Raw genomic sequence first — 27,685 nt, 5'->3', positions numbered from 1 at the left:
CCTATTACTATATTACATATTACCATTGTCACTATAGGTCCTTGAAGACCTGGGTTCAAATCAGTGTTTTGGTTCTAAGAAAGTCACTGAGTCTGGGCCTTGTTTCCTCATCTATAATTGGAATCTTTTTGTCCACATGGTAGTAAAGGTTCTTTCCCTATTCCAAAATTATGTGATGCTGTTTTCCGAAGCATCATAAAAGGTTCAGTCATACTACAAATGAGTTAAACCTTCCTCCTTGTGACCCCTACTATGGAGCTTGTATTGAACTTAATCCCATTGCTTCCACTTGTTGAGTTAGTGTCAAATCGCTATGATAATTGGAAATTATCATGTATAAAATTTATAATGATTGTTTTTGTGTGTGTGTGTGCGCGCACACGTGCGTGTGTGCGTGTATGTTTTCTGCAGGTGGATCACATCGAATTGTCTTCTGATCCTGAAATTGAAATACCAACCGCTTCAAAAACCATTTGCATTTCTGAAGAAGGTTTGTGGTGGGGTTGGAAGGGCTGATTGATTTCCATTGTTTTTGTACTGGAATAAGATGATGTGTACTTTGGCATTAGTTCTTAGATGTGTGTTAAAAGTTCCTCAGTATATCCTTTCCTCCCACTCGCATGGGTATGCAGGTATCTCTCTTACATATTGATTTGCTTTCCTTTAGATATAAGCCCAAGAGTGTTATGGCATGGTGATAACATAGGTCTATTTTTAAATTTATAAGGAACCACCCACCATACAGATTTCCAAAAAGTTCCCATTAGTTTACATCTGTACTCAAAGTGTATGATGGTTCCTTTTCTGTTTTGTTTTGGTTTTGGTTTTGGTTGGTTGTGGGGCTTGAACTCAGGGCCTGGCACTATCCCTGAGCTTTTTTCAAAGCTAGCACTTTGAGCCACAGCACTCCTTCGAGTTTCTGGTGATTAATTGGAGTTAAGAGTCTCTCAGACTGGGCTGGGAATATGGCCAAGTGGCAAAAGTGCCTGCCTCGTATACATGAAGCCCTGGGTTCGATTCCTCAGCACTACATATATAGAAAATGGCCAGAAGTGGCATTGTGGCTCAAATGGCAGAGTGTTAGCCTTGAGCAAAAAGAAGCCAGGGACAGTGCTCAGGCCCTGAGTTCAAGCTCCAAGACTGGCAAAAAAAAAAAAAAAAAAAAAAAAGGACTCTCTCAGACTTTCCTACCTGGGCTGGCTTGGAACCCTGATCTTCAGATCTCAGCCTCCTGAATCACTAAGGATTACAGGAGTGACCCATCAGTGCCCAACTTGACATTTCCTTTTGTATTCCTCACCCCTATATGAATTCCACATGAATTTGTTTCCCTTTTTCCCTTTTTAGCGTGAGTTCAAGCTCATTGCTTCGTGCTTGCTCAGCAGATTCTCTACCATTTAGGCTATTCCACCACTCTCTCTTTGGGTTCCACTCTCTGCATGTGTTAGCCTGGACTGTGATCCTCCTGTTGTCACTTTTCTTTGTTGAGGCAGCAGTGGCAGACATGCACCACAGTTCCCCTGTAGTTCTAGATGACAGTTGTTGGTCACTGCACCCAGATAGGTGCTTTCATGAACCTGGGAAGACCTCAAAAATAGCTAGGATTCCAGGCTTGAGCCACTGCGCCTGGTCATGTGGGCTTAACTCACACCTCCATGCGAACCACTCAAAGCTAAGCACACTCAAAACGGGGAGGCATAAGTGAGCTTTAGGGCTTCCTTTATTAATGCTCATGTCAGTTTGGTTACAATTCTTTAAGCTTTCTAAATTCAAATAATGTAAATATGTAAGAAGCAAATATATAAAGCCAAAACCTAAGGTTTAGAAAGGTCTTTACTCTGAATGATTCTTCCAAAGTTTCACTCGTGGTGATTTCCTCAGATCTGCATTCTGCTTTCCCAACCCTCTCTTCTACTATGTGTCTTCACTGTTTCACCACTTGGTTGTAATTTTAATATCTGAAAGTGCCTATCCTGTTCTCTTATTATGGTTTCTTGTATTTTCTTTCTTAAATTTAATTATGTTTGTTTTTACTATGGGTTTCAGTTTAAGTTTCATATCAAATTAGCTTACTTTATATAGAACTCTTAGAATAGTATGTTGCAAATTTCTTACATCTGTGTTGCCCTGTGGAGTTATTAACAATTGCTGCATTTTTCCCTACTATCTTCCTTTTTTCTTCTTTTTCTTTTAATTGTCATATGTATTCTGAATCAGAGCATTTCCCGACTCACATGGATGGGCAAGATCAAAGTGATAAAGAGGTTTCTTCAGAAACTGAGTTTTCAGTAACAGAAAATCATTCCAGTCAAAAAACGTGTGTGTTTCCTTCTGCGGAGTCGGTGGTCAGCCTCTCCAGTGCCCGGCACTCTGCTTCCGGTATTGGCCTTTGCTCGTTACATCCTTATTCTGCTTATTTTGCTTACATGCTTATTCTGCACTAGAGTATTACTCAACTGTGTCTGTTGGGAATATAGTCAGGAAGGATCTGTGACGTCATTTTCTAATATTTCAGGGAAGGGAAATAAAAACTTGTGCCATTTCGCATGAAGAACTTCAAAAGATATACTTCAACCATGTAGTGTATCTCTGGCACATTTTATATGAAATACACAGCAAGTGGAATTACTATAATTTTTTTTTCTGGTCCTGGGGCTTGAACTTGGCCTGGATGCTGTCCCTAAGCTTTTTTGCTCAAGGCAAGCCCTCTACCACTTGAGCTGTAGCGCCACTTCCAGTTTTTTTGCATAGTTTATTGGAGATAAGAGTCTCACAGACTTTTCTGCCTAGGCTGGCTTCAAACCGTAATCCTCAAATCTCAGCCTCCTGAGTAGACTATAATATTTTTACAAAAAAGGAAAATTTCTAACTCTGACAGTTGTGACTTTTAAAAAATTTTTAACCTGAAAATACAATACTGGTGTTTATTAAGTCTCTCCTATATAGACATTGCTGTATTGCATGCATGGTCCTGCTTAAAGCCTGACCTGTTACCATCTTCATTGTGTTTACCATGTTGAGCAAAGTTTTAGTGCTATCTTTGGTTCCCTCTCATTTGAAGGCAGCAAACAAAAGCATCCTTTAGTCCTACTGAGTATGCTTTACCCTATGAATAATAGAGCATAGTAGTTGCTGTTTAGTCCATGTAAAGATGGATACATTAAAATATTGATCTCTCTTGTTTAGTGTATGCTTATAAACCTGAAAAGTTCAACTCTAGGACTGGCAAGTATAACAAATGAAATATATCTAAAATTAAATACATATATAAATAAAATGACTGAATAGATTGTTTTGTTTAATACTCTGTAATTAATATTGGAAAGGCAGAACTGCAGACTTGGTTCAAATGGTCAAGTGCTAGTCCTGAAAAAAGAATTTTTTGGAAGTAGAAATGCCTCAAAAACTGTTCTTTAGATCTCATTCTTCCAAGCAAACTGTGTCTTTAACTTCAAATATATATATATATATATATTTTTTTTTTTTTTTTTTTTGGCCAGTCCCAGGGCTTGGACTCAGGGCCTGAGCACTGTCCCTGGCTTCCTTTTGCTCAAGGCTAGCACTCTGCCACTTGAGCCACTGCGCCACTTCTGGCCATTTTCTGTATATGTGGTGCTGGGGAATCGAACCCAGGGCCTCATGTATACCAGGCAAGCTCTCTTGCCACTAGGCCATATTCCCAGCCCTCAAATATATATTTTCAAGCATGTGTTATTTTCTGATCACAGGATTTAGCTGTTATATTATTAACTTTTATTGAAGTAAGGTACATTATAGTAGTCTATTTTATATACTAAAGAAGAGCAGATGCACTTGCTGAAGCACATTCTACATCATATACAGGACAGAAAACTCACGATCTCAGTGTAGACATACTCACCACCAAGCAGCATTTTTAAAAATATTTATTTATTTATTTATTGCCAGTTCTAGGGCTTGGACTCAGGGCCTGAGTGCTGTCCCTGGCTTTTTGCTCAAGGCTAGCACTCTACCACTTGAGCCACAGTACCACTTCTTGCCTTTTCTGTTTATGTGGTGCTGAGGAATAGAACCCAAGGCTTCGTGCATCCAAGGCAGTGCTCTAGTACTAAGCCACATTCCCAGCCCCCAAACAGCATTTTTATAGAAGGATAAATATGCTAAATAAATATATTTTAAAATCAATGTACAGGTTTAAATTTATTTCATTCTGATTATATCATTTCTAAATCTGATTAATAAACTGGCTAAAATACCTAACCTAAAATTTTTATTAATAATTTATTTTTTAGATGTGAATAACAGTGCTGAATTACTTGAGAGGTAAATATTTTAAGAGTTAATTTGTGATTTTACTTAAACTTGGGTCTAAATAATGTGTTCTGGGAATTCTGTTGTTCCAGTGAATGTAAACTGTGGAATTCACATCTTTTTGTGATTTAAAGGAACACAGTGAGATTCCATTGGGAATGGGGTGTTTTAAGGAACTGAGAAGTGCTAAGTTATATCCCTTGCTGTTCCGTCGTTGGTAATAAGAATGGGAGACTGTCTTTGCTACATTTTTTTTGCACTGGGAAATACCAGAATTGTAGAAATAGAAGAGTAGATGTGTTTATCACTCTGTGTCCATTTTATGTTCTAGAAAGGCATTGTGTACCATGTTCATTTTTGCTTACTGTAATTGAGTTGTATGTGATTATATATTCCTCAAATGACATTTGCAATTGAAGTGTTTCAGTAGATGCACTGCAGACAACAGGACTGACTGACATCGCTGACATTATTGATGACCTTATAACAAACAGTGGAGTTTCCAGTGAGGAGCTTGGATTAACGGAACAACAAGCGAGGAATATTTCAAGGTAGGAAGCCAGGCTCCTGCACTGCCATGCAAGTGCTGTACTACTGAGCTACTCCCCAGCCCTGTTGATTTCTCATGTTCAAAATTGTCCATAATTCGATGTTTATGATAAGGATCTGAAGCTCAGAACACATGTTTTCTGCCTAGAGCATTTTGTGAAGTACTTGTGTTGTCCCCCTCCTTTCCCCACAATGTGCATAGGAAACAGCACATTTGTAGCCTCTGAGACTTCCAGGTCTCATCACTGCACAACTATTAGTCCTATTTGTTGAAGAAGCTAATGATTTAGTTCATGGTACTTTAATTCTCTAATTTCAACCCTTAGATTATACGTGTAACAGCTCTTCCATGGAACTTCAGGCTAAAATATTCCTTTTAGAAGAGCCTTTCATGGCTAGAATGAAGACTGCCTTTCCCCATGCTCCCCTGAAATTGATCATTTCTTGGCTTGTTTATATAAAATAGCCTTGCCAGGCGCAGTGGTGATGCCTGTATTCCCAGCACTTAGGAGGTAGAGGCAGGAGGATTGCAAATGTGAGGCCACACTGGGTCACATGTCAAGATGGGATAGGGGAGTCAACCTTATGAAATTTAGTTGTCCTTGTTATTTCCTAGTTCAATTCTACTTACTACCTCGGTGAAAATGAGCATGCACTATATTTCCTTCAAACTTAAAAAGCTGTTACCAGAAAACAGAGAACAAAAAAGAGGAAAAGGTTTTAAAAACTGAAATAGCAGTATTATAGTCATATATTAAGAGCATGTGAATCCTAAATTTCTACACATTTAGTTATCTTCAAATACTCTTTTTTCTGATATTAATAAATGTGTCATGAATATGTAATCAATGTCTATTAAGTGCCAAGAATTAGAACAAAGATAAAATGTGGTTTCTAGTCTTGAATGGAGACCAAGGTAAGTCAATATGCATGGGAGTCCAGGGAAGAATGTCAGTGTGAGAAGGCCATGTTCCCAGTCCTGAGATTTGATCTGCATCTTAGGGGAATGCCAAAATTCTAATGGCTGATAATGGCTGATAAGTGGCAGAAGGATGTGGCAGAAGGATAGACCATAATATCAAAGGTGTGATGGCAGTGAAGGGCAGGAGGTAGTTGTGGTTGGAGTGTGTGTGTTGAAGAGAGTGGGTTACTCAGATGGAGAAAAGAGGCACTCGCGTTCACCTTAGCTGAGGCAGTAGAGGAAGCTAGCGGAGGCATCCAGCTAGGATGGGAGGCAGTGAGATGATGACTGGAGTCATCCACACACCCAAGATGGCAGGTCAGAATGGAGAGTGGGGGTCACACGTGCGAACCAACACTGGAGCCTGCAGGAGGGGAGAATGGCAGTGATTGCTTCAGCGAGTTGTTGAGTGCAGTTGTAGATATGTCTTAGACCAGTCAGGGGATAACATTGGGCATATATTGGCCTTAAAGTCCTTTGAGAAGCAGATACCCAAATGAAAAAGCTTTATTTGGAGAAAAACTTGTGAAGGAAAAGGGAGGGAGCAGTGTAAAGATGGAGTCCAGCCATCATGCAGATGACAGTGCTAATGGCATCTGACCCCATGCTGGGGGCACAGAGATCACTTCTACTCAGGGTTTAGGTAGAAGGGCGCATAGATCTCAGCATTTTGTCATGTTCCATGTTTGTTACAACTTTATTTATGCAACGAACAGTTGAAAGCAAAACGAGTGAAGGGCAATGGTACATTAGGTTCACTCCGGAGGAAAGTACAAGCTTCAGGAATCCCTTCCCCTTAGAGTCACATGGGACACGATTCCTCCAGAAACAGGCCGCGATGGTGAAAGGTCTGCCAAGCAAGCTCTTTACAGATTTGAGTGCAAGGTTTTATTTGGGGCACTGCCTGGCATAGTTATCCCCAGCTACAGACTCAGAAGGAGAACCAGTGTTGAGGATAAGCCATGTATCACTGCGGGTGACACTTCTCACCAGTGTGGTGTCTGTATATGTGTGGTGTCTTCTCGAACCCCCTATCTTACCACCCTTTCTGATCACTCGAGTTCACTGTTAGTTCACCTTCCCCAGAGGCAGAAGCCATGATGGGACTGATGTAGAAGAGACTCGTGGGGAAATACCTGTGAGAGGGGAGGAGAGAGTTAGAGAGATGGAGCCTCAGCAGGTTAGTGTAGTTCCAGGAGTATCTGGCCAGGCCAATGGGAAGCCACAGGCCTGCATCTCCTACAAAGTCTCCTGAATCTTGAAAAAATGGGTCAGTCATAATATTTCCGCCACCCGCGGTGACTGAGCAAGCCTCGCTGGCCTGGGGATGGGACAGAGACTCAGAAAGAAGTCTCCCTGTGTTATATGCTGGGGAGCGGCTGGCACTCTACTCCAGGGAATGGGTTATCTATAAGGAAGTCCAAAGTAAGACCTTAGTACTGATGGTGAGTGAGTGTGCATGCTACTTAGAAAGAAAAGACCTGGGTAAGAAGAAAGTGCTGATAGCCTTTGTGAGACAGTAGTCTCGGGTGTCCCGAGGACAGATGACTGGAGATCTTAGGAGTGCACTGTCTTTCAAGACGGCACCGAGTTTCCAAATGACAAGCCAGAACCCCTGCCTCCATGACGAATGGAGAAGCCAGCGACGCCCCCTTGGTTTTAATTTCCCAGGATTCAGCACTCTTCTGGCAGATGCCCACAACGAACTGAGACGGAGAAAAGAGAGATTCGAATTTGGATGAAAAGGAAACAGAAAGAAAGAATGGCAGAGTACTTGACTCAGCTGGCCAAAAAGAGGGGCCAGGAACATGACCCTTTCTGTCCCAGAAGTGATCCAGTAAGTCTGCAGTGTCAAGAGTCATGGAATTGGGGGCTGGGAATATGGCCTAGTGGTAGAGTGTTTGCCTCGTATATAGGAAGCGCTGGGTTCGATTCCTCAGCACCACATATATAGAAAAAGCCAGAAGTGGCGCTGTGGCTCAAGTGGTAGAGTGCTAGCCTTGAGCAAAAAGAAGCCAGGGACAGTGCTCAGGTCCTGAGTCCAAGCCCCAGGACTGGCAAAAAAAAAAAAAAAAAAAAAATGAGAGTCATGGAATTGCCTCATAATGTATGTTGTACTTTTCTCCTGGCAAATAGTCAAGAAACATGAACATAATTTGTATGTAATGTTTATTGTAGGAGATAGGAAACTTAATGTTTTACTTAAGGTGACAGGATATTGTGCAGACCATGTTCTATTGAACCATCTTAATTTTCTCCCGTTGGCTAATTATAGTGTTGCATTTAAGCAAATGAGGAGGTTGAGTGACTGAAATTGAAAGTATTCCTTTGATTTTTGGTGAGTCAGAGGCAGTTGAACTGACAATTGTGTATGTATTAAAACTTAGCTGAGGGCTGGGAATACGGTCTAGTGGCAAGAGTGCTTGCCTCGTACACATGAAGCTCTCGGTTCCATTCCCCAGCACCACATATATGGAAAACGGCCAGAAGGGGCGCTGTGGCTCAGGTGGCAGAGTGCTAGCCTTGAGCGGGAAGAAGCCAGGGATGGTGCTCAGGCCCTGAGTCCAAGGCCCAGGACTGGCCAAAAAAAAACAAACAAAAACAAAAACTTAGCTGAACTCTTGGTGGTGCTGGGTTTAAACTCAGGGACTTGTGCTTGCAGATCCGCTAATTAAGCTGGCACCCTTGTTGTGCTCGTTTTTGTTTTTCTCTTGCCCGGATCTGGGCTGACGACCATCTCTTAAATGTTGCCTCCTGAGTAGATGGGACTGAGGCAGGCATCACCACCCCACTTTGATTTTTTATTGTTGTTGTTTTGTTTTTGTACTAGTACCAGGGCTGAACTAAAAAGACCTTGTACATCTCAGATGGTTTGTTCATGGCTGATACCACTCGAGCCACACCTCTAGTCTGGCATTTTGCTGGTTCATTGGAAATAAGAGTTTCATGGACTTTCATGCCTGTGCCAACCAGCTCCAAACCTCTATCCTCAGATCTCAGCCTCCTGAATAGCTAGGATTATAGGCGGGAGCCACTGGCATCTGGCTCTACCTTGTTCCTTAAGGTAGCATCTTGTTAAGTGTTTGCTTGGGCTGACCTCAAACTAATCTTCCTATCTCCAATTCCAGCACCTGGCTCATTAAAGCCATTTTTTAGACTTCATCTTTTCCGTAAGTTACCTACAAAAATTACACAAAACTCATGTACATGAACATTTTCATGGCCAGATAAGGAATGTTTTTATCTTCAAAAGTTTAAACAAGTTGTACTCTGGAGGCTCAGACCTGTAATCTTAGCTACTCAGGAGGCTGAAATCTGAGGATCACAGTTCAAAGCCAGTCCAGGTGAGAAAGTCCTTGAGGCTCTTAGCTCCAATTAGCCACCAGAAAATGGGAAGTGGAGCTGTGGTTCAAAGTGGTGGAGAACTAACCTTGAAGGAAAAAGCTTAGGGACAGTGCCTGGGCCCTGGGTTCAAGTGTCACAACCAACAAAAAAGGGTTAAACAATGGGTTCAACCTCTAATATCACAAAAAATAAAATAAATTACAAATCAAAGGGTGAAACAAAGTAGTGTTACTTTGGTAGTCATAGCATTATGAAATATGTATGTTTAGATAATAATCAACGTTTATTACTTTGTAACCTGAAGTAAAATACTAATAGCAGATGGTTTTGAAAGCATCATTAGGAGTAAATTCTGTGAGCTTCCGTACCAGCTGCTTTCACAAGGGAGGTGAACTGCCATTTAAAGTGTGCGACTCACGTTCCCGTATCTGGGCAGCACAGTCTGGTGCTTACATTACATTTTCCTGGTGAGCTTGGCAGACAGATGGGGACCTCCGGGGCTGCTGGGTGTGCGGGGACGTGTTCCCCTCCAACGGCCATAAGCAACGGTTGCAATGTGCTATTATGCTGTTTGAGGTACTTGTCGATTTTATATTGCACATATTAAACTGGACCTTTTGATTAAGGGATGCTTTAACTCAATGTAAGTATGTTTTATATCAGGATGAGAAGTTTTATCAAAACACCGCCTTGTTTGGCACTGTTCCTGGGCTCAGTAATGAATGAACTGGTTGTTTCTTGCAGTTTTACCTGACTTCCAGGCAAATCCGGCTGAGGCAGAAGATGAAGCGCGATAAGGACAGGTAGGTGGGGCGGCGACTCCCACCGCGCCTGCGCGGTCGGGAGCCGCGCACACAACCTCCCAGTTGCTTGCTTCCCATGTTTTCCGTTTTGCCATTCCATTTTTGCTACTTCTATGAAAGTTGCTATGTCCGTTTAGCAGCACAGATAAGCGCGCGCCTCTGGGAAATGCCACCCGGGCCCTGGGTGGTACGCGTACCGTCCCGCGGTGGCGAGAAAGCCCTTCAGCCACAGCGCACGCATCGCGCTCCCTCAGTGCCGGTTTCATTCTTGGCAGGTTGCTGCTCTCTGCCCACTACAGCTGTAGAATCTCACAAGCGTACAGTCTGATGAATGAACTGCTCTCAGAGTCTGTACCGCTGCCGGCCAGTGCACAGAAACCCCGGCCTGGCAGGCGCAGCCCGACCCGGAGCAGCCTGGCCCAGCGAAGCCCCGCCCAGAGAAGCCCCGCCCAGAGAAGCCCCGCCCAGAGAAGCCCCGCCCAGAGAAGCCCCGCCCAGAGCTCCAGGCAGCCGCAGCGATCTTCTCCAAGGAGGTAGCACAATGCACGCTGTGTCATTTCATAGAATAGCATCAAACTTGATAAATGTAGCCCTTTTGTTACCCAAGTTGTGTGGGCTTGTGTGCACCCTACTTAGGATGGTAAAACAAGGAAATAGAGATTTATAGGATCACTGAAGAAAAAGGCAAATATGGCATTAAATTTCTAACTAGGCTGTAACGGCACTCATGTATACCTGCATAAACGTGGCATCCGCTTACTCCTTTGTTGTTGGGATTTGCTTCTACAATTTTCATCCTAACTTCTCGCCCTGTTTCTCCACCTGTCTTCACCCTGGCAGAAACAGCTACTTCTGGACAAACAGTGATGTCTGCGCGCTTACAGATACGATTGTTCACGTCACCTTATTATTGTACTATGCACCTGCAGTGGGACTAGCTGAGTCATTAGGTAGAATTTATTAAATATGGAATGCTAAGGTACACAAGTGCAAAATTTCTTGCATGTGGCTAACACAAGCCATATTATATCTGTTGGTGGACAATGCATTTAGTAAACATGAATTGGCAGTACTGGGTTGCTAAAAATTACTTTGACTTATAGTTATAAACATAATTATGTTATATAAGAGCCTAAAAGTAGTGCTGCCAACAAAACCTACACACTTGTGAGTAGTTTTGAATTTGCTGAAAATACTCAAGGCTCCTTGGAGCCTTTTAAAAATAAAACAGGGCATTAAGTATGTAAGTAGCTGCCAAATATATGTAGGATTAAATGAACAGATAGATAATAAACATTTCTTTGAAAAGAATTAATGAAGCCAGGCTCCAGTGGCTCAGGCCTACAGTCCTAAACTGCACAGGAGGCCTGAGATATGGAGGATGGAGGTTTGAGGCTAGCCCAGGCAGAAAAACCCACGAGACTCTTATCTCCAAAAAATCACCAGTAAAAAAGCCGGCTGGCGGTGTGGCTTAAATAGAGCATGAGCTGAGAGAGCAAGCAAGCACAAGGTTCTTTCTGAGTTCAAAACCAAGTACCAACTCTGGAATGTAGCTTAGTGGTAGAGAGCTTGCCTAGCATGGACGAAGCCCAGGGTTCGATTCCTCAGCACCACAAACACAGAAAAGGCCAGAGGGGGCGCTGTGGCTCAAGTGGCAGAGTGCTAGCCTTGAGCAAAAAGAAGCCAGGGACAGTGCTCAGGCCCTGAGTCCAAGCCCCAGGACTGGAAAAAAAATTATCTCCGATGAGAGAGATTTTAGAAGTACACTAATGGTGCGATCTTCACCTGCAGGGAGAATCCACACAGGCACAACTTCCCAGTGAGGAGTCACCAAGCAAAAGTCACACGGGTGTCCAAGCCACGCCCTCCTCGGAGGCCAGGGCCTCTGGGGCAACTTCAAGGCTCCCCTTGGCCGCATGGTAAGACTGTATGCGCGTGACCCTTGGCTGTGGGCCTAGTTCTCCTCGTGGCCAGGGTTGTGTTTGTATTAGGAAAAGGTGTAAAATCTTAGTGAAAATGAATTCTGATTTCAATAAAATGTAAGGAATCGACAGACTTCACAGTACCAGGATTTTGTTCTACTGCTCTGCAATAAGAACTGAGGTAGCTTTTTAAGCTAATATTCTGTCTGTAATAGACTTTGAATAGTCATTATTTAGATGTAACTTGAGGCTTTCCTTTTGTCTCTCTGACCGGAGGTGTACATATAATAAGGTTTTGATAGGTCTCACGATTCTATTATCATCAAAAGAGTGATAAGAAGCTCAGATTGAAAAATATGTTCAACTTTTGAACATCCTTTTAAAGATGTGTCTACAATTTTCTGTGTCTGAAGATGTATCTATCTAACAGTATTTTTTCAGTTTTCTTTAGTTAACACTTAGGTTTTTATTAGTCAGACAAAAGGGTATTTGTATAATAATTGTACATTAGAATGTTTACTAGTTAATGTAATTAAATAGTGTAAGTTTGTGTTTGAAAATGTGTAACAGCTAACTTCCATGTCAGGTGTGGCTCGTGCTCTTTAACTACATCTCTGTAACCTGGGCAGCATTATGTCCCGTTCCCCTCTTTTTTTGCGTGTCAATCCTGGGGCTTAAACGCAGACCTTGTGCTCTGACCCAGCTCACTTGCTCGTGGCTGGCGCTCTACCACTTGCTACCGGTACACCTCCAGTCTGTTTTTTCTGCAAGCTAATTGGAGGCAGAGCTTCATGGACTTTCTGCTCACTGTTAGATCTCCACACGTGTACACTGTATTCTGGGCAATTTTACCCTCAGTACTCCACTTCCGCCACCCTTTCTTCTAACAAATAATGTCTCCAGCACTTTCTTTGTTTTGTTTTCCTGATTGGAAATAGTATGTCTCCCCCAGGTGCGCCCCTCACACTCCCCCCACTTCCAGAATTATGTAGCTATCATCTCTTCTTTTTCCATTCTCCTCTCTGCCTACGTACCCTCCTAGCTTCCTTCATGGTCTATGTTTAGCTATCTGGTAATTGCATATATGGTATTTATACTTACCTGTTCATGAATCTGAGTGTCTGAAAGGTCTGGTTTCCTCATGTAAGTGAAACATTGGAGACTTGGTTATTTGAGCGTGGCTTGTCTCACACAATAGGATGTTGCATCCATTTTGCTGCAAATGACATGATTTCATTGTTTGCTTAATGGCCACATGATACTGTTTTCTTCATTTTGATAATGTTTACTTTATTGTTATTAAAAAGGTGACATATGGGGCTGGGGATATGGCCTAGTGGCAAGAGTGCCTGCCTCATATACATGAGGCCGTGGGTTCAATTCCCCAGCACCACATATACAGAAAATGGCCAGAAGTGGCGCTGTGGCTCAAGTGGCAGAGTGCTAGCCTTGAGCAAAAAGAAGTCAGGGACAGTGTTCAGGCCCTGAGTCCAAGCCACAGGACTGGCCAAAAAAAAAAAAAGAAGATGGGCTGGGAATATAGCTTAGTGGCAAGAGTGCCTGCCTCGGATACACGAGGCCCTAGGTTCGATTCCCCAGCACCACATATACAGAAAACGGCCAGAAGCGGCGCTGTGGCTCAAGTGGCGGAGTGCTAGCCTTGAGCGGGAAGAAGCCAGGGACAGTGCTCAGGCCCTGAGTCCAAGGCCCAGGACTGGCCAAAAAAAAAAAAAAAAAGAAGAAGAAGAAGGAAAAAAAAAAGGTGATGTATGGAAGAGTTACAGTTACATAAGTCAGATAAAGAGTATATTCCTTTTTTCTTTTGTTTTTTTTTTTTTGTTTGTTTGTTTTGGTCATTCGCTGGGCTTGAACTCTGGGCCTCTGTGCTATCCCTGAGCTCTTCAGCTCAAGGCTAGCACTTTACCACTTGAGTCACTGCGCCACTTCCAGGTTTCTGGTGGTTAATTGGAGATAAGAGTCTCATGGACTTTCCTGCCCAAGCTGGCTTTGAACTTCAATCCTCAGATCTCAGCCTCCTGAGTAGCTAGGATTATAAGCGTGAGCCACTGGTGCCCAGTTTAAGAGTACATTTATTTTTGGACAATGTCACCTTTCCCCTGATTTTCTCCAAGTTTTTCCTCACCCATAGTTGTATAATTCCTCTTCACCGAGGCTGGGAATATGGCCTAGTGGCAAGAGTGCTTGCCTCCTCTTCACCATAGTGTCCAGTAAGTACCACTCTTTGTCCTTCCATTTCTGTGCCCCCATTTTACCCTTCCCCAAACAGATGAACCTCTTGGTTCTGATGGTTGTTTCTTCTGCTGTGCATAAACTAATTTGCAAGTCCCATTTGTTAATCATTGCTCTCATTCTCTGAGCATCTGGAGTCTTACTCAGGAAAAATTTACATGTGTCTCTATCTTCCAACATTTTTCCTATATTTTGCTGTCGAAGATTTTAAATTTCAGAACTTTCTAGCGTTAAGTTTTGCACAGGATTGGAGATAGGTCTTATTTCAGCCCTCTGCAGTCCCCGTTATCCCAGCATCATTTGTTGAAAAGTGTCTTTCCTTAATTGTATATTTTTTGTCTCCTTTCTCAAAATTAATTGACTATAGGTGTAGATAGATCTTCCATGTTTTCCATTGGTCTTTGGGTCTGTTTTGTGTAGGTACCATGAAGTTTCGTGTTACTATGGCTCGGTAGTATAGTTTGATACTTCCAAGAGTGCTCTTATTACTTAGAATTGCTATTGCTATTGGAGTCTTTTTGCTTCCATATGAACTTTTCCTTTTTTTTCCTCTCTTTTTAATGCCAGTCCTGGGGCTTGAACTCGGGGCTTAGGTGCTCTCCCTGAGCTTCTTTGGCTCACGGCTAGCACTCTACCGCTTGATCCATAGCGCCACTTGCAGCTTGTTCTGAGTAGTTTCGTTGGGGATTCAAGTCTCACCGTGATCCTCAGGTCTCAGACTCCTGAGTAGCTAGGACTACAGGTGTGAACCTCTGACACCGCTTCCATGTGGACTTTTATATTGGTTTCTGTAATCCTGTGAGGAATTATTGTGGGATTTTTATGGGTATTGCATTGAATGGAGTGCTTTTGGCAGTGTGGCCATTTTCAATTCCAGCATCAATTCCGCCAGTTCCACATGGGATAGCTTTCTGTCTTCTGATGTCTTCAGTTTCTTGTTATTAAAGAGGTTTTTTACTTCCATTTGAAAAATGACCCCATTTGTGCTCCAAGGCCACGCAGTCTCCAAGGCGGTGCCTACTTTGTTCTGCTCTCTGGGTTTGCCCGCGCCGGTTCCTGTCAGGCTCCCACAAGAAGCAGGTTGCTGCGCAGATCCACGTCCTCCAGGAACGCGCGGGGTGCTGCGTGAAAACCCGGGGCGAGCTGCAGGGGTAAAAAGCGTGTGTGCCTTTCCAGGGACTGCCACGTTCACCATACAGAAGCAAGGCAGGGCTGCCCCCGCAGTGCACAGGAAGGCTACGCAGGCTCCCGTTTCCTCCCAGAAAGGTGAGAGAGGAAGAACGGGGCGGCCATCACTCAAGGCTGTCTTGGGGTGATGGTAGCTGGCGTGTACATTTCACCCATAGAATGGCGGAGGCGTGGCAGCGGGCACAGCACGGCAGAGAGGGGCTCCCAGCAAGCTGTCTAGAACTATGTCTACATTTTCTATTTTTTTATTGCATTCTGAGTAAATATATAACAAATCTAAGTCATTACGTAAACTGTTACCCATGTTGTCCCTAAAACAGCTGCTTGTGAGAGCTCGGAGCTGTGCGTGTGTTCTGTGTGCGTGTGCAGGGCTGGAGGCGCTCGGAGCTGTGCGTGTGTTCTGTGTGCGCGTGTGTTCTGTGTGCGCGTGCAGGGGCTGGAGGCGCTCGGAGCTGTGCGTGTGTTCTGTGTGCGCGTGTGTTCCGTGTGCGCGTGCAGGGGCTGCAGGCGCTCGGAGCTGTGCGTGTGTTCTGTGTGCGCGTGTGTTCTGTGTGCGCGTGCAGGGGCTGGAGGCGCTCGGAGCTGTGCGTGTGTTCTGTGTGCGCGTGTGTTCTGTGTACGCGTGTGTTCTGTGTGCGCGTGTGTTCTGTGTGCGCGTGCAGGGGCTGCAGGCGCTCGGAGCTGTGCGTGTGTTCTGTGTGCGCATGCAGGGGCTGGAGGCGCTCGGAGCTGTGCGTGTGTTCTGTGTGCGCGTGTGTTCTGTGTGCGCGTGTGTTCTGTGTGCGCGTGCAGGGGCTGCAGGCGCTCGGAGCTGTGCGTGTGTTCTGTGTGCGCGTGTGTTCCGTGTGCGCGTGTGTTCTGTGTGCGCGTGTGTTCTGTGTGCGCATGTGTTCCGTGTGCGCGTGCAGGGCTGCAGGCGCTCGGAGCTGTGCGTGTGTTCCGTGTGCGCGTGCAGGGGCTGCAGGCGCTCGGAGCTGTGCGTGTGTTCTGTGTGCGTGTGCAGGGCTGCAGGCGCTCGGAGCTGTGCGTGTGTTCTGTGCAGCCCCACGTTTGTAGAACTCTAAAGTGAGCCGTATAGAGACTCTGAGTATTAAGTAAAACTTGCTCATCTTGACTTTGACGGTAAGGTCACAATAGATGAACCACGGAACGAGCGAGTCCGTCCTCACACAGGCTTTGTTCTTCTCTCTCAGGCGGCCTTAGCATTCCGTATTGCAGTCTGCACACAAGGACGCAGGGCGGCGCTGGCCCCACGCCTCGGTGGGAGGACGGGTGCGTGGAGGAGCGGGCGGCGGCCGTGGTGAGCCCCTGGACGGTCCCTCCCGAGGTCCGCAGGATTCTGCACGAGAGCCACGGTTCATTTCTGCGAGTAAGCGCTGCCCGGGCCTCGCGGGGCACAGGGGTTTTGGTGGTGGTGGTTCAAGGCGTGGAAGTACGGAATGTGGGGAGAGCTTGAAAACAGTGATTGAGACCATAGCCACTCGCTTAGCGTAGCATTTCTATTTCAGATTTCTCCTTGACTTTGCTTTTTCTTTTTAATTAAAAACAATCAGCACTGAGCGAGGCCCCCTCTGCAGTACTCGCCACCGAAGAGGCAGAGAAGGCGAAGACTGTGCCTTCAGGCCAGCCAAGGCAGTCCTTAGTGAGACCCCATGTCAGTGAGCAGGTGTGGCGGCCCCCATCTGCCATCCACCCGAGCGGGGAACCCGCACAGGAGGCCGTGGTCCAGGCCGTCCTGGCACAAACGACACTATCTGAAAAGTAAAAGCAAAAAGAGCCACGGCCCGGGCTCAAATGGCGCAGCCCCTGGCTAGCAAGTGCTCGGGGTTCGTCAGCTTAGATCCTAGCATGGCCTGGAATTAGTAACCCTGTGAGTCACGAAGCCCTAAGAGCAGCTCACTGCGGGAGCGGAGACCGTCCAGGCCCCCGACCGCGCGCGGGATCAGCCGCTCCCTCCGGCCTGTGAGCAGCCGAGCCCCAACTGCAACTGTCTTTCCGATCCCCAGGACCTGCTGCCCGCGGAGGAGGAGGAGGAGCCCGAGTCCGCGGCCCGGGCCAGCGCGGACAGCGCCGCCCCGAGCTCCGGCAGCGCGCTCAGCCAGCTGGACTGGGACGCCATTGAAGACATGGTGGCCGGGGTGGAGGGCGAGGGCCCGTGAGCCGAGCCAGCACCCCACCTCTGTGCCCCGGAACGGAACGGAGAGAAGCACCGAGGGAGGCACGGAGACTTGGCCGCCTGCGGTCTCCAGAGGGAGCACTCAGCAGTGCTCAGTTTTGCCGTCACGTGGGAAGGGTTGTGTAAGGAGACGTGGGCTTTTGCGGCGGATTCACCTTTACACCTAATAGGACATTGGTAAATAGCTTTCAAGCCAAGTTGTCATAATATTCAAAGTTTGAATAAAAACCCTTTTATCTTTAGTCTGTTTCATGACCCTCTGTGTTTTGAGAATGAACTTGTGTAATAAACTTGATAGTAAAAAATTCAAGCCCCCAACCGACCAAAACAAACGAAAGGGCTGGGATGTTGATGGCGCACACCTATAATCCCAGCTGCTCGGAGGCTGAGAGCTGACGATGGAGCTTCGAAGCGAGTCTCGCGACCAGTTGGCCAGCCGAAAGCTGCAACTGGAGGCCTGGTTCAAGTGTGGAGTTCCAGGCGCGAGTGAAACACCAGAGTCCAAGGCCCTGAGCTGAAGCCCCAGTAATGGCCACAAAAGTGGACGAATATTCCTTCCTTTTCAGGGGAAAGGCAATCAATGTGAATAGAGAAATGGAAAGAAGGTATTACTAGGTGAGAAGCTTTCAAAAAAAAAATGTTAGAAGAAACAACCGGCATGGAGGGTGGCGGAAGCGGCGTCCTAACGCGCAGCGGAGGAGAGAGGCGAGCAGCGAGCCGGAGGGTCCGACCCCGCTAGTCCAAGGAACAGAACGAACCCGCCCAGCAGACGCCCCGACAAAAGGCGCTTTCAACTGGGAGAGAGGAGGAGGCTGTACCGCCAGCACGGACGCGCGGTGCAGAGAGCGAAGGGCGGGGGAGGCGCCGCACGGTGGAGGGCGCGGCCAGCGGCGGGGAGGGGCTGCCGAGAAGGACCCTGCACCCCAGACGCCACTCCTGCCCGGGGCCCGCCGGCCTCCCGTACCCGCCCCCTCCCCGCCCCCCCCTCCCCCCCCCCCCTCCCCGCCTCGTGCGATCAGCCTCCCAGGACCTTGCTCAGAGATGTGCACGGCAGGTAGGCATCAGGAGAATGGTGGAGAAAACCATCGGGGCAGGAAGACCCCCAAATCCCACGAAAGGCCAGTGAGGCTCCGCATGGATTGCTTGCCTAGCAAGAGACAAATAGAAGACACAGTTCTTACTTTAAATGGAATGAACCCAAGAAAAGAGATTTTTTTTTTTTTGGCCAGTCTGGGCCTTGAACTCAGGGCCTGAGCACTGTCCCTGGCTTCTTTTTGCTCAAGGCTAGCACTCTGCCACTTGAGCCACAGCGCCACCTCCAGCTTTTTCTATATATGTGGTGCTGAGGAATTGAACCTAGGGCTTCATGTACATGAGGCAAGCACTCTGCCACTAAGCCATATTCCACCCTAGAAAGAGATTTTTTTTTCATGGGCAAAAACAATCAACATTTTATTAGTAAACATTTGATATCAAGGAAACACAAGTAATATTATAGACTCAATCTATGTGAACTTTACAGTTCTTACAGTTTCATGTCACACTAGTTCTACTTAATTTCTCTGCAAGTACTACAGTACGGCTCCAATAGATGGCTTTATCATGCACCTTGAAGTTAAAACTCCAAGTGATAGAGCTGACACAGTGCCCGTAGGTGACCACTCCCAGTTACTCTCCATCAGGACATTTTGCTGAAATGTTTCTTTAAATAGCCAGAATCTTCGAACAGAAGGGCAGAGCTGAAGTACAAGGAAGCTGCAGCCTAAGCTTTCTAGAGTTTTCCTGAGCCTGAGAGAAATAGCAAAGCAACTTCTCTCAAACCAAATGGGACAGCAGGATTTCCAGAGCTGGATGCATAACACCTATGTATCTTTATGCTTGGCTGGTTGCACTAATTATGCCTGAAGAGTTTAATGCCCATCTAGGTCCAAAGGTGGAAAAACACATACACTGGTATGGTGATGGGCAAGAGCAGACTGTAAAAGCAGAGGCTGGCGGTGCTGGGGCAGCCCTGAGGGAAGTCGTCTTCCACAGATGCAGAGTCGTACAGTCCTGCTAGAGAGATGAGTGGGGTAAGAACAGTCAAGGTGGGCAGAGACACAAACATTCTCCCCACCTAGCCTCACACTCTGTTTTATAAGGCGTATTTAGAACATTTAGGGGAGGGTGTGTGTGTGTGTGTGTGTGTGTGTGTGTGTGTGTGTGTTTAAACTATCATCTTAGTGTTGCTCCATTTCTTCTTGCTTCTTATTTTCATGTGTTGTCCTGGCTGCCTGGGGTATCATATTAGGAATCCCATCAATGATTGGATAGGCCATTCCCAAGTCTTCATTAATCAACTCATTTGCTGATGCTTCGTATCAGAGCGGCTTCTTGGAGAGGGGACACACCAGGAACTCCAGCAGCGCGGGATCGAAGGCGCCGGACAGCTCCTCCGGTCACTCATCCCGACCCGCCGACGGCTGCGAGCCGGTGAGCGCAGGCCCCCTCGCGAAAGAGATTTTTTTAAAGTTGCTGTTTTTGTTTTCTTTTCCTTTTGTCTTGTTAGTCTGTCTTTGGGAGAGTAAGAAGGGGCACAGAAAATGAACTCCAAGAGATGGAAACAGGAGGATTTTATTGTTGTTATGTTTAATGTACTAGGTGAATCTCCTGTGGCGTACCCCCTGTGGTCACTGTATATGATTCGGTACACTGGATATTGTATATATGCTTATCTGAACTAGGGAAGGGAAAGAAAAATGAGGGAGCGTGTAATGAATAAGACAAGAAATGTTCTCCCTACCTTATTATGTAACTGTACCCCCTCTGTACATCACCTTTTCAATAAAATTTAATTAAAAAATAACAATACAACTTTAATCAGGGATAGAAAAATAAGAAGGGGCACAGAAAAGGGTAAACAAATACACCAGTGGTATTCACTGGACACTGTGGGAAATGCACTGTACATCTTGTGGGTGGGGAAGGGAGGGAAAAATTGGGAGAGAGAGGGAGTGAGGGAGAGACAATTCCAAAAGAACTGTACTCATTTCTTGTGTAACTGTAACTTTGTATATCAATCTTAAATAACAAATTAAAAAAAAAAGTCCATGTGAACATAGATGAAGGGCCACATTTTCTCTTTCTAGTTTTTTTTTTTTTTTTTAGCCAGTCCTGGGCCTTGGACTCAGGGCCTGAGCACTGTCCCTGGCTTCTTCCCGCTCAAGGCTAGCACTCTGCCACTTGAGCCACAGCGCCACTTCTGGCCGTTTTCTGTATATGTGGTGCTGGGGAATCGAACCTAGGGCCTCGTGTATCCGAGGCAGGCACTCTTGCCACTAGGCTATATCCCCAGCCCCGACATTTTCTCTTTCTAAGTCAGTGAAGGAGACATGTGTCCTGTGGACTAACCAGAGGATGGATTGTGACATCTAGACTTGGGGAAGGTCGCAATAAGCTTGGTGGTTTCAGTCTAGGGTACAACATGTTTTCTATTTTGGCATTACTGACAATACAGCTGTCATGTATTTCAGTATATCTTGTTCTCGTTTCTAACTGGAATCGTGATTCTAAGGTATAGGGCTGTGAGTCCAGCCTACTTAGTTGCAGTGTTGGCCTTGACTTGGGCTCAAGCTTCCAAGTGGCAAGAGGGAATTTTAGTTCCTTATCTAACAGATAAATATGTAATGTTGCCTTCATAAGTTACTGCATGTGAGAAGCAATTTGAGAATAAGAAAAAAAATAGCAAATGCACCCAAATTCAAAAGATAGTCAAAACAGAATTGGGAATGTGGCTCAATGCTTGAGCACTTGCTGAGCAAGGGAGCTCTGAGAACAGCTCCCAGTATTGACCCCACCAAAACCCAAGGACAGCTGCGAAAACAAGACAAAAATGAAAAAACCCTCAAACACAAGAGTGAACAAACAAAAAGACATCTGAGCAAAAAGCACTACAGAAAATACCGTCTAGAAAATAGAATATCTAAATAACAGATATTTGAGAGAGGAGCTGGATACATTGGTTCATACCTATAATTCCAGGATTAGGTAGGAGATGAAGATTGAGAAGATACTGGTTCCAAGGCAGCAAAGACACCTCCCTCAAAAAACCAAAAAAACCCACCAACACTTTGTGTGTGTGTGTGTGTGTGTGTGTGTGTGTGTGTGTGTGTGTGTGTATGTGCCATTCCTGGTGTTTGAATGCAGGGTGTGGGTGCTGTACCTGAGCTTCATTTGCTTAAGGCTGGTATTCTATCACTTGCCAACAGCTCCCTTCTGGCTTTTTGGTGGTTAATTGGAGATAAGAGTCTCTCAGCCTTTCCTGCGCGGGCTGGCTTTGGACCGCGGTCCTCAGATCGCAACCTCGCTAAGTAGTTAGGATTATAAGCGTGAGCCACTAATGCCTGGCTTGCCTCCTCATAAAAAAAGGGACTCCATCTCAATGAGTAGGTTGGGTATGTTGATGATTCCAGCTGGGTGGAAGGTGCAGGTAGAGGAATCACAGTCTAAAGCCAGCCCCAGGAAAAACATGAAACCCTACCTGATAAATAAACAGAAGTAATAAAAGGTACAGGGCATCATCAATAGACAAGTCATAAAAAGAAACCCCAGAAATAAGTGACACCATAGACCTGTTGAATTTTTACAGACATCTGAAGAGTATTTCATCCAGCGTCTGTACAATACACATTCTTCTCAGGAGGCCAAGGAACTGTCTCCAAACTAGATAATATTTTAAGATATTTAAGTCTTAAAAAATACAAAAAAATTGAAATAATTCAGTATTCTATTGGATAATAATGGAGACGATAGCAAAAGTTGCTACAGAAACAGATACATGGAGACCCTGTGTAATGGTGAGTCACTAAATACATGAGAAATCAAAAGTTCTTTGTAATGAAAATCAAAATACAACTTACCAGAACCTTTGTGATACAGCAAAGGCAGTCCTAAGTATAACTCTAAGTACCTACATTAGAAAAAAAGAGAGAAAGCTCTCAAACAACCTAATGATACAGCACAAACTTTTAGAAAAATATGAACAAGCCAAACTCAAAGCAAGTTATTATTTCTTTGCAGAAATAGTAAAGATTAGGGCAGGACTTAATGACATGGAGATGACACTACACAAAGAAACAAGAAAAAGTTGGTTCTTTGAGAAGTACAAGGACTCTGTGGCTTTGGGTCTGGAGCTAGATAGTGGATCATGAAGGAAGCACATGCAAGAGGAGTCTACTTACCTCATGGTGGTCAGGAAGTAAAAGAGCAGGAAGCTGGGCTCCCAACATTCCTTCAATGGCATGACTGTGAGGATCTAATTTCTTCCCACTAGACCCAAACTTCTAAAGATTACACACGTTCCCAAGAGCATCATAAGCTTGGGACCAAGCTTTCAATACGTGGCCCTTCAGGAGACATTTACAACACAAAATTTAAACCCCTCATAGCACAAAGCTCCACAATCTAGAGCCTAATGAACACGATCTCCCCCTCCCATTGTGAATAGCTGAATATTATTAGTTACATAGTATATCTATTGCATCTCAGGCTGAGTTCTCTTCTTGCTTGAAGAAACCTTTCTGATATCTATCCCTTCAGAATATTTCAGTACTACATACTCATCTGTTTTCTATTACTTTCCCTTTGAAGTATTCATCTCAAATCATTGTGTACTTTGTGACAATTTCCTGTCTCTAATACAAGAATGCAAATATGCTGTTAATGCAAATTTGTGTCACATGATGGAATGTGCAAAACCTAAAGAAACCAGTGCCAAAGCCAAGTAATGTTCAGGATGACCTGTTAAGGGGGGGAAAAAAAGGTTTAGCTCAGAAAAAGTATGCAGTATATAGTTTTTTATTCCAAATTTCTGTCTCTTCACTCATTATCAAGGTCATATTCTTCTGGTTTATACCCGGAACTACTTTTGGAAATCCCCAAGAGCTCTTTACTATTTTAATGTTCTATTTCTGCTAGTCTCATTACCCTTGCTCTTTTACTCATGGATCTTAATCCTTCCATTTTTCAGTTTAATTCTCCAACTATTCCTCCTGTCAATCCTGGTTCAATCAGGTTTGTTGGGCAGCTGAGCACTCCTAAAGAAAATGGGCACAACGCTGAGGTTCACATCACCACAATTTTCCCGGCAGCCGGTGCTCAGGTGACTACAACCCTGAGCAGACCATACTCTACTTAAGGACTGGAGGTGAGGCTGAATAATATAGCATCCACAGAGTGAACAGGAGGCCTCAAATTCAAGCCCTGGTACCTCAAAAAAAAAAAAAAAAAGTCCTCCCACATTCTTGAATGTGGCATGTCGGTGCTGGAGCTTGAACTCAGGGAGCCCTTGCTTGGCTTTTTTCCTTAAGGCTGGTGCTTGGGTGATGGCACTTGAGCCATAACCCACCTGCCGGATGTGGCATGCTTGGCTCTTCGTCTACTTCTCCAAGTTCACATCTCAGAGTTTCAGTCTGCTATTACTGTTTTCCCTCCCGTCACTCTGCTCTCCTCCTCAGGCTAAATCCCCACCCTTACGTTTACATTTTACTTCCTGCATAGCAGGTGTTTTTTTTCCAATTGGATCTTACTGTTGCATTTTGTTTCTTCCATCCCCTTTGATTCTTGGTGTCTGGATTAACATACTCTTAGGATTTAGTCTTTTACACAGCTCATTTTCATCTACCATGAAAACTGAGCATCAAATACTGCCATTTTAATTTTGTAAACACTCTAATCCTCTTCATCTCTACTACCATCATCTTCCTGTCTCTGTCTCTTGAGACTACTGTTATGGTTCTCTTCTTGACATCCTTAAATCTATTCATAGCATGGTAAACTTTCACTAGTCCCTTGTCTTTAGTTCTTCAAGTAACCACAATTAAAAACCATATTACATTAAAATGTATACTTAATTCTCTTCCCTTTTTGAGACAAGGTCTAACTATTCATACCAGGTTTTTCTCCAACTGTGCAATACTCCTGGCTCAGTATCCTGAGCGCTGAGGTTACAGGAATGTGCCACAACATCCCACCGTTCCTTATTTTCTATACGTGCACCCCAGTTCCTCACTTTCAGCCGGGATTCCCACTCTCCAGCATGCCATTTAAACAATCTGATACTCTAAATATACAAATCCACACAAAACACTATGGTTTTCTTTAAGTCATCTTCCATATAATGTGCTGATTTTATTTACCAAACTTCATTTTACAATTTGTTTCAGAAACAGACTGCTCTCTTACCTCAAGGTTAATATTCTTTTAAAATAAGTTTAATTATCTGTACTAAGCCAGGTAATATAGAAAATAATTGAAGTAAAAATAGCATACAGCAAAATATTTTCCAATTTATCTAACAGGATGCTAAGTATCACAAAAAGTGGATCAAAATGGGGGAGAGGGATCAACAAAATAGTCATTAAGTAGTTAACATTTTGATCTTACCAGGAAACTGAATACTTCCCAAGATGACATCTTCCTTAATAAGAGCAACTTAATTAGGAAGATGAGAGTTTGGACCTTATGAAACATAGCTTGTGTGTACCAACTCACCTCTTCGAGCTTTTGAAAAAGAAGTATTTGTCTAGAGTAAGATCACTAAAACTATAGTGCATGGATTCCCAAGACAGATCCTAGATGAGCCAGGAGCAGAGAAACTGAACCTACAAAAACTTTATGCACTTTATTCCAGTTTCTAAGGAGAAATTTCATATTCATCTTTGACTCTCCAAAGGGTTCATGAATGCTAAAATAGTTAAGAATATCTTGATAAAGTGATGGCTCAGATCCCTTATATATTTTACACACATACACACGCACACACACACTTCACTATGGGATATGGAAAATAATTACTTGTCTAGGTTTTGCGATAAACACTGCCATTTCTTTGTGGAAGAATGGCTAATAGAAAGTATGAAGGAACAATATTTGATAAATTAACACAAAATAACCTTCCAAGGTTGTGAGTAAAATTAATGATTATAAAAAGTTACCAGTAACAGTCTATTGAAAATAAATATAATACATACAAATTATATAATAAAAATAATCACAACCCATAATCCATTTATTTCAAGCAGTATATAACACAAAATTATCAATGAAAGAACTTTGGTTTACAAAGTTCTGGCATTTAAACTTGTTTCCTTTATTTAACTCTTTATCTCTAGTTGCAGGTTTGCTATTTACAACTCAAATTAAATAGCTTAGATAATATTTATCATCATTGCACTGAGAATTAGCCATCTCTCCTTATTTTATTACCTTTTTCATACTTCTGCTCTAGTTATGCAGGCTCAATCATTAATATTTGTGAATGTGGATGATAGATTTATTGCCTCTCAAACTTACAATAGGGGTAAACACGGAAAATAACTGTAGTCGTTCTATTCAGACTGTTTTAAGAACCCAAGAAAACTAATAAACATATAAAAATGTTTGGAAGGAAAGAAACAATAAAACAGGTGAAGAAAACTGTAGAATAAGACCTTAAAATGTAACATTTGTGAGAGAATGGGAATTTCTTTTGGGGGGCAAGTCTTGGCTTGTGGCTCACGCTAGTCTTAAGCTTCCAGGCTCAAATACAATTTTCTTCTGTCTCAGTCTCTCAAATAGCTAGTACTTCAGGTGCATGCATATCACATCTGCCTATAAAGCAGGAAATTTCAACTCTTACAGGATACTTGTCATCAATGGAGTAGCAATATTTAAAGATTTATAAAGTGATACTTAGGCTTTGCTTTTAAAAATATGAGGGAGAGAAGTCTCTGGGGGTATATCTCAGAAAGGTTGATCAGAAATTGCTTGAAATGTAGTATTGAACAGATTGGAAGGTCTCCATCAGGAAAGTTCAAATAATTTGAGAGAAAAAAGGAAATTAGAGAGCCTCTCCCAACCTGAGACAAGCACTATGTCCTGTGGGCTAGTTGTGGTCAAGGACCCAATGCTCCATAGTCCCCATACTCCAATAAAAACTTGCATGGGAGGGGAAGGAGTAAAAATTATCGTCTCAGTCTACTGGAAGCATATACTTTCTAATAAACTTTCCTCTCATATTCACTGGAGGGGGGAAAGTGTAGTTACATGGCAGTCTCCCACACTGTCAACCCAGGGACTCCTTACAGACTAGGCAAGTGTTCTAGCATTTAACTACACACTACATCTCTAACTCTTCATTCTGAAGTTTGTTGTCCAGGCTGGCCTGACTCTTAATTCTTCCTCCTCTGCCTCCAAAGGAACTGGGATTACAGTTATTCTAGATATCCAAGTAAGTTAAATTTTATTTAAAATTTGTTTTAAAATAAATTAAAAAAATTATGACCAGTCAACCACTACACAAATGAAATTTGTACCAAAGTTGCAGTTTCTTATAAAGTACCAATAAAACAGGGGATATGTTTAGAGAAAAAAGCCAAATATATTAGGGGATTAAGTAAACTTTAAAAGTTTAAAAGCTTAAAAAAGGGGCTTGGGGATTTAGCTCAGCAGAAGAGCGCCTGCCTGGCAAGCACCAAGGCCCCGAGTTCAGTCCTCAGCTCTGGAAAAAGAAAAAGAAAAAAAAAGCTTAAAAAAAAGTTTAAAGGCTGCTCTGACCTGTGATTTCCTGGATTTCAGCCTGGCGGCATGAGCTACCAGTATCTGGCTCGAAATTTAGTCTTAAAAAAAAAAAAGGACTATTATTTGGGTGTTAGGGATAGAATCCAGGGTTTTGCTCATGCTAACAGGCTCTACCATTGATCTTTACCCTCTATCCCAGCAATTAGGATTTCTATAGACTACAATGTACTGTATCAATCAAGTGTTTCAAATGGCATTATTGTTTCAAGTGGGCAATCTGACAAGTTCTGCATAACACAAAAGTAATGTTATTCCAGTTTACTACATCTTTTTTTTTTTTTTTTTACCAGTCCTGGGGCTTGGACTCAGGGCCTGAGCACTGTCCCTGGCTTCTTTTTGCTCAAGGCTAGCACTCTGCCACTTGAGCCACAGCGCCACTTCTGGCCATTTTCTGTATATGTGGTGCTGGGGAATTGAACCCAGGGCCTCATGAATACAAGGCAGGCACTCTAGCCACTAGGCCATATCCCCAGCCCAGCCAGTTTAACATCTTGATAAAAACTTTTAACGATCTGGACCTCCTGAACTATTTTTTTGTACAAACAGAAGTGGTGTGTTTTAAGGAAAGGAGGGAGAATCATATTTTACCCTGGTAAAATGTACT

General features: G+C 43.9%; 3 protein-coding genes and 1 pseudogene across 3 annotated transcripts in view; 2 read left to right on the top strand and 2 right to left on the bottom strand.

The window, feature by feature from the left end:
• Positions 1-14,580, top strand: part of Cplane1 (ciliogenesis and planar polarity effector complex subunit 1) — an 86,219-nt gene extending 71,639 nt beyond the window's left edge. Inside the window, exons 44-52 of the mRNA XM_048368241.1 lie at positions 412-490; positions 2,218-2,379; positions 4,272-4,302; positions 4,710-4,841; positions 7,472-7,637; positions 9,890-9,948; positions 10,224-10,395; positions 11,740-11,867; positions 14,541-14,580. Coding sequence (XP_048224198.1) covers positions 412-490; positions 2,218-2,379; positions 4,272-4,302; positions 4,710-4,841; positions 7,472-7,637; positions 9,890-9,948; positions 10,224-10,395; positions 11,740-11,867; positions 14,541-14,580 — 969 coding nt within the window. The remainder of the gene's footprint in view (positions 1-411; positions 491-2,217; positions 2,380-4,271; positions 4,303-4,709; positions 4,842-7,471; positions 7,638-9,889; positions 9,949-10,223; positions 10,396-11,739; positions 11,868-14,540) is intronic.
• Positions 14,581-15,091: 511 nt separating this feature from the next.
• Positions 15,092-17,590, top strand: LOC125367557 (ciliogenesis and planar polarity effector 1-like). Its single transcript, XM_048368240.1, has 3 exons — positions 15,092-15,386; positions 16,463-16,677; positions 17,315-17,590. Exons 1-3 carry the CDS (start codon positions 15,092-15,094, stop codon positions 17,465-17,467), a joined length of 663 nt encoding a protein of 220 aa, XP_048224197.1. The 3' UTR covers positions 17,468-17,590.
• A 1,321-nt stretch (positions 17,591-18,911) lies between these two features.
• On the bottom strand, positions 18,912-19,606 carry LOC125367497 (phosphatidylinositol N-acetylglucosaminyltransferase subunit Y-like). The gene has a single exon (XM_048368184.1). The coding sequence runs from the start codon at positions 19,589-19,591 to the stop codon at positions 19,406-19,408; it is 186 nt and encodes a 61-aa protein (XP_048224141.1). The 5' UTR covers positions 19,592-19,606; the 3' UTR covers positions 18,912-19,405.
• Positions 19,607-19,685: 79 nt separating this feature from the next.
• On the bottom strand, positions 19,686-22,751 carry LOC125367556 (annotated as a pseudogene).
• Between the last annotated feature and the right edge of the window lie 4,934 nt (positions 22,752-27,685).

This window comes from Perognathus longimembris, chromosome 19 (assembly GCF_023159225.1).
Source record: "Perognathus longimembris pacificus isolate PPM17 chromosome 19, ASM2315922v1, whole genome shotgun sequence".
NCBI classification, from domain to species: domain Eukaryota; kingdom Metazoa; phylum Chordata; class Mammalia; order Rodentia; family Heteromyidae; genus Perognathus; species Perognathus longimembris.
This window is presented reverse-complemented; position numbering and strand designations above follow the sequence as displayed.

Bases quoted from the DNA above. Each gene is read 5' to 3' on its own strand.
- LOC125367557 (XM_048368240.1), top strand. From the start codon at position 15,092: ATGACCCCATTTGTGCTCCAAGGCCACGCAGTCTCCAAGGCGGTGCCT. The intron at 15,387-16,462 runs GTGAGAGAGGAA...CCACGGAACGAG, and splicing joins TCCCGTTTCCTCCCAGAAAG to CGAGTCCGTCCTCACACAGG. The intron at 16,678-17,314 runs GTAAGCGCTGCC...TCCGATCCCCAG, and splicing joins GCCACGGTTCATTTCTGCGA to GACCTGCTGCCCGCGGAGGA.
- LOC125367497 (XM_048368184.1), bottom strand. From the start codon at position 19,591: ATGTTTGTGTCTCTGCCCACCTTGACTGTTCTTACCCCACTCATCTCT.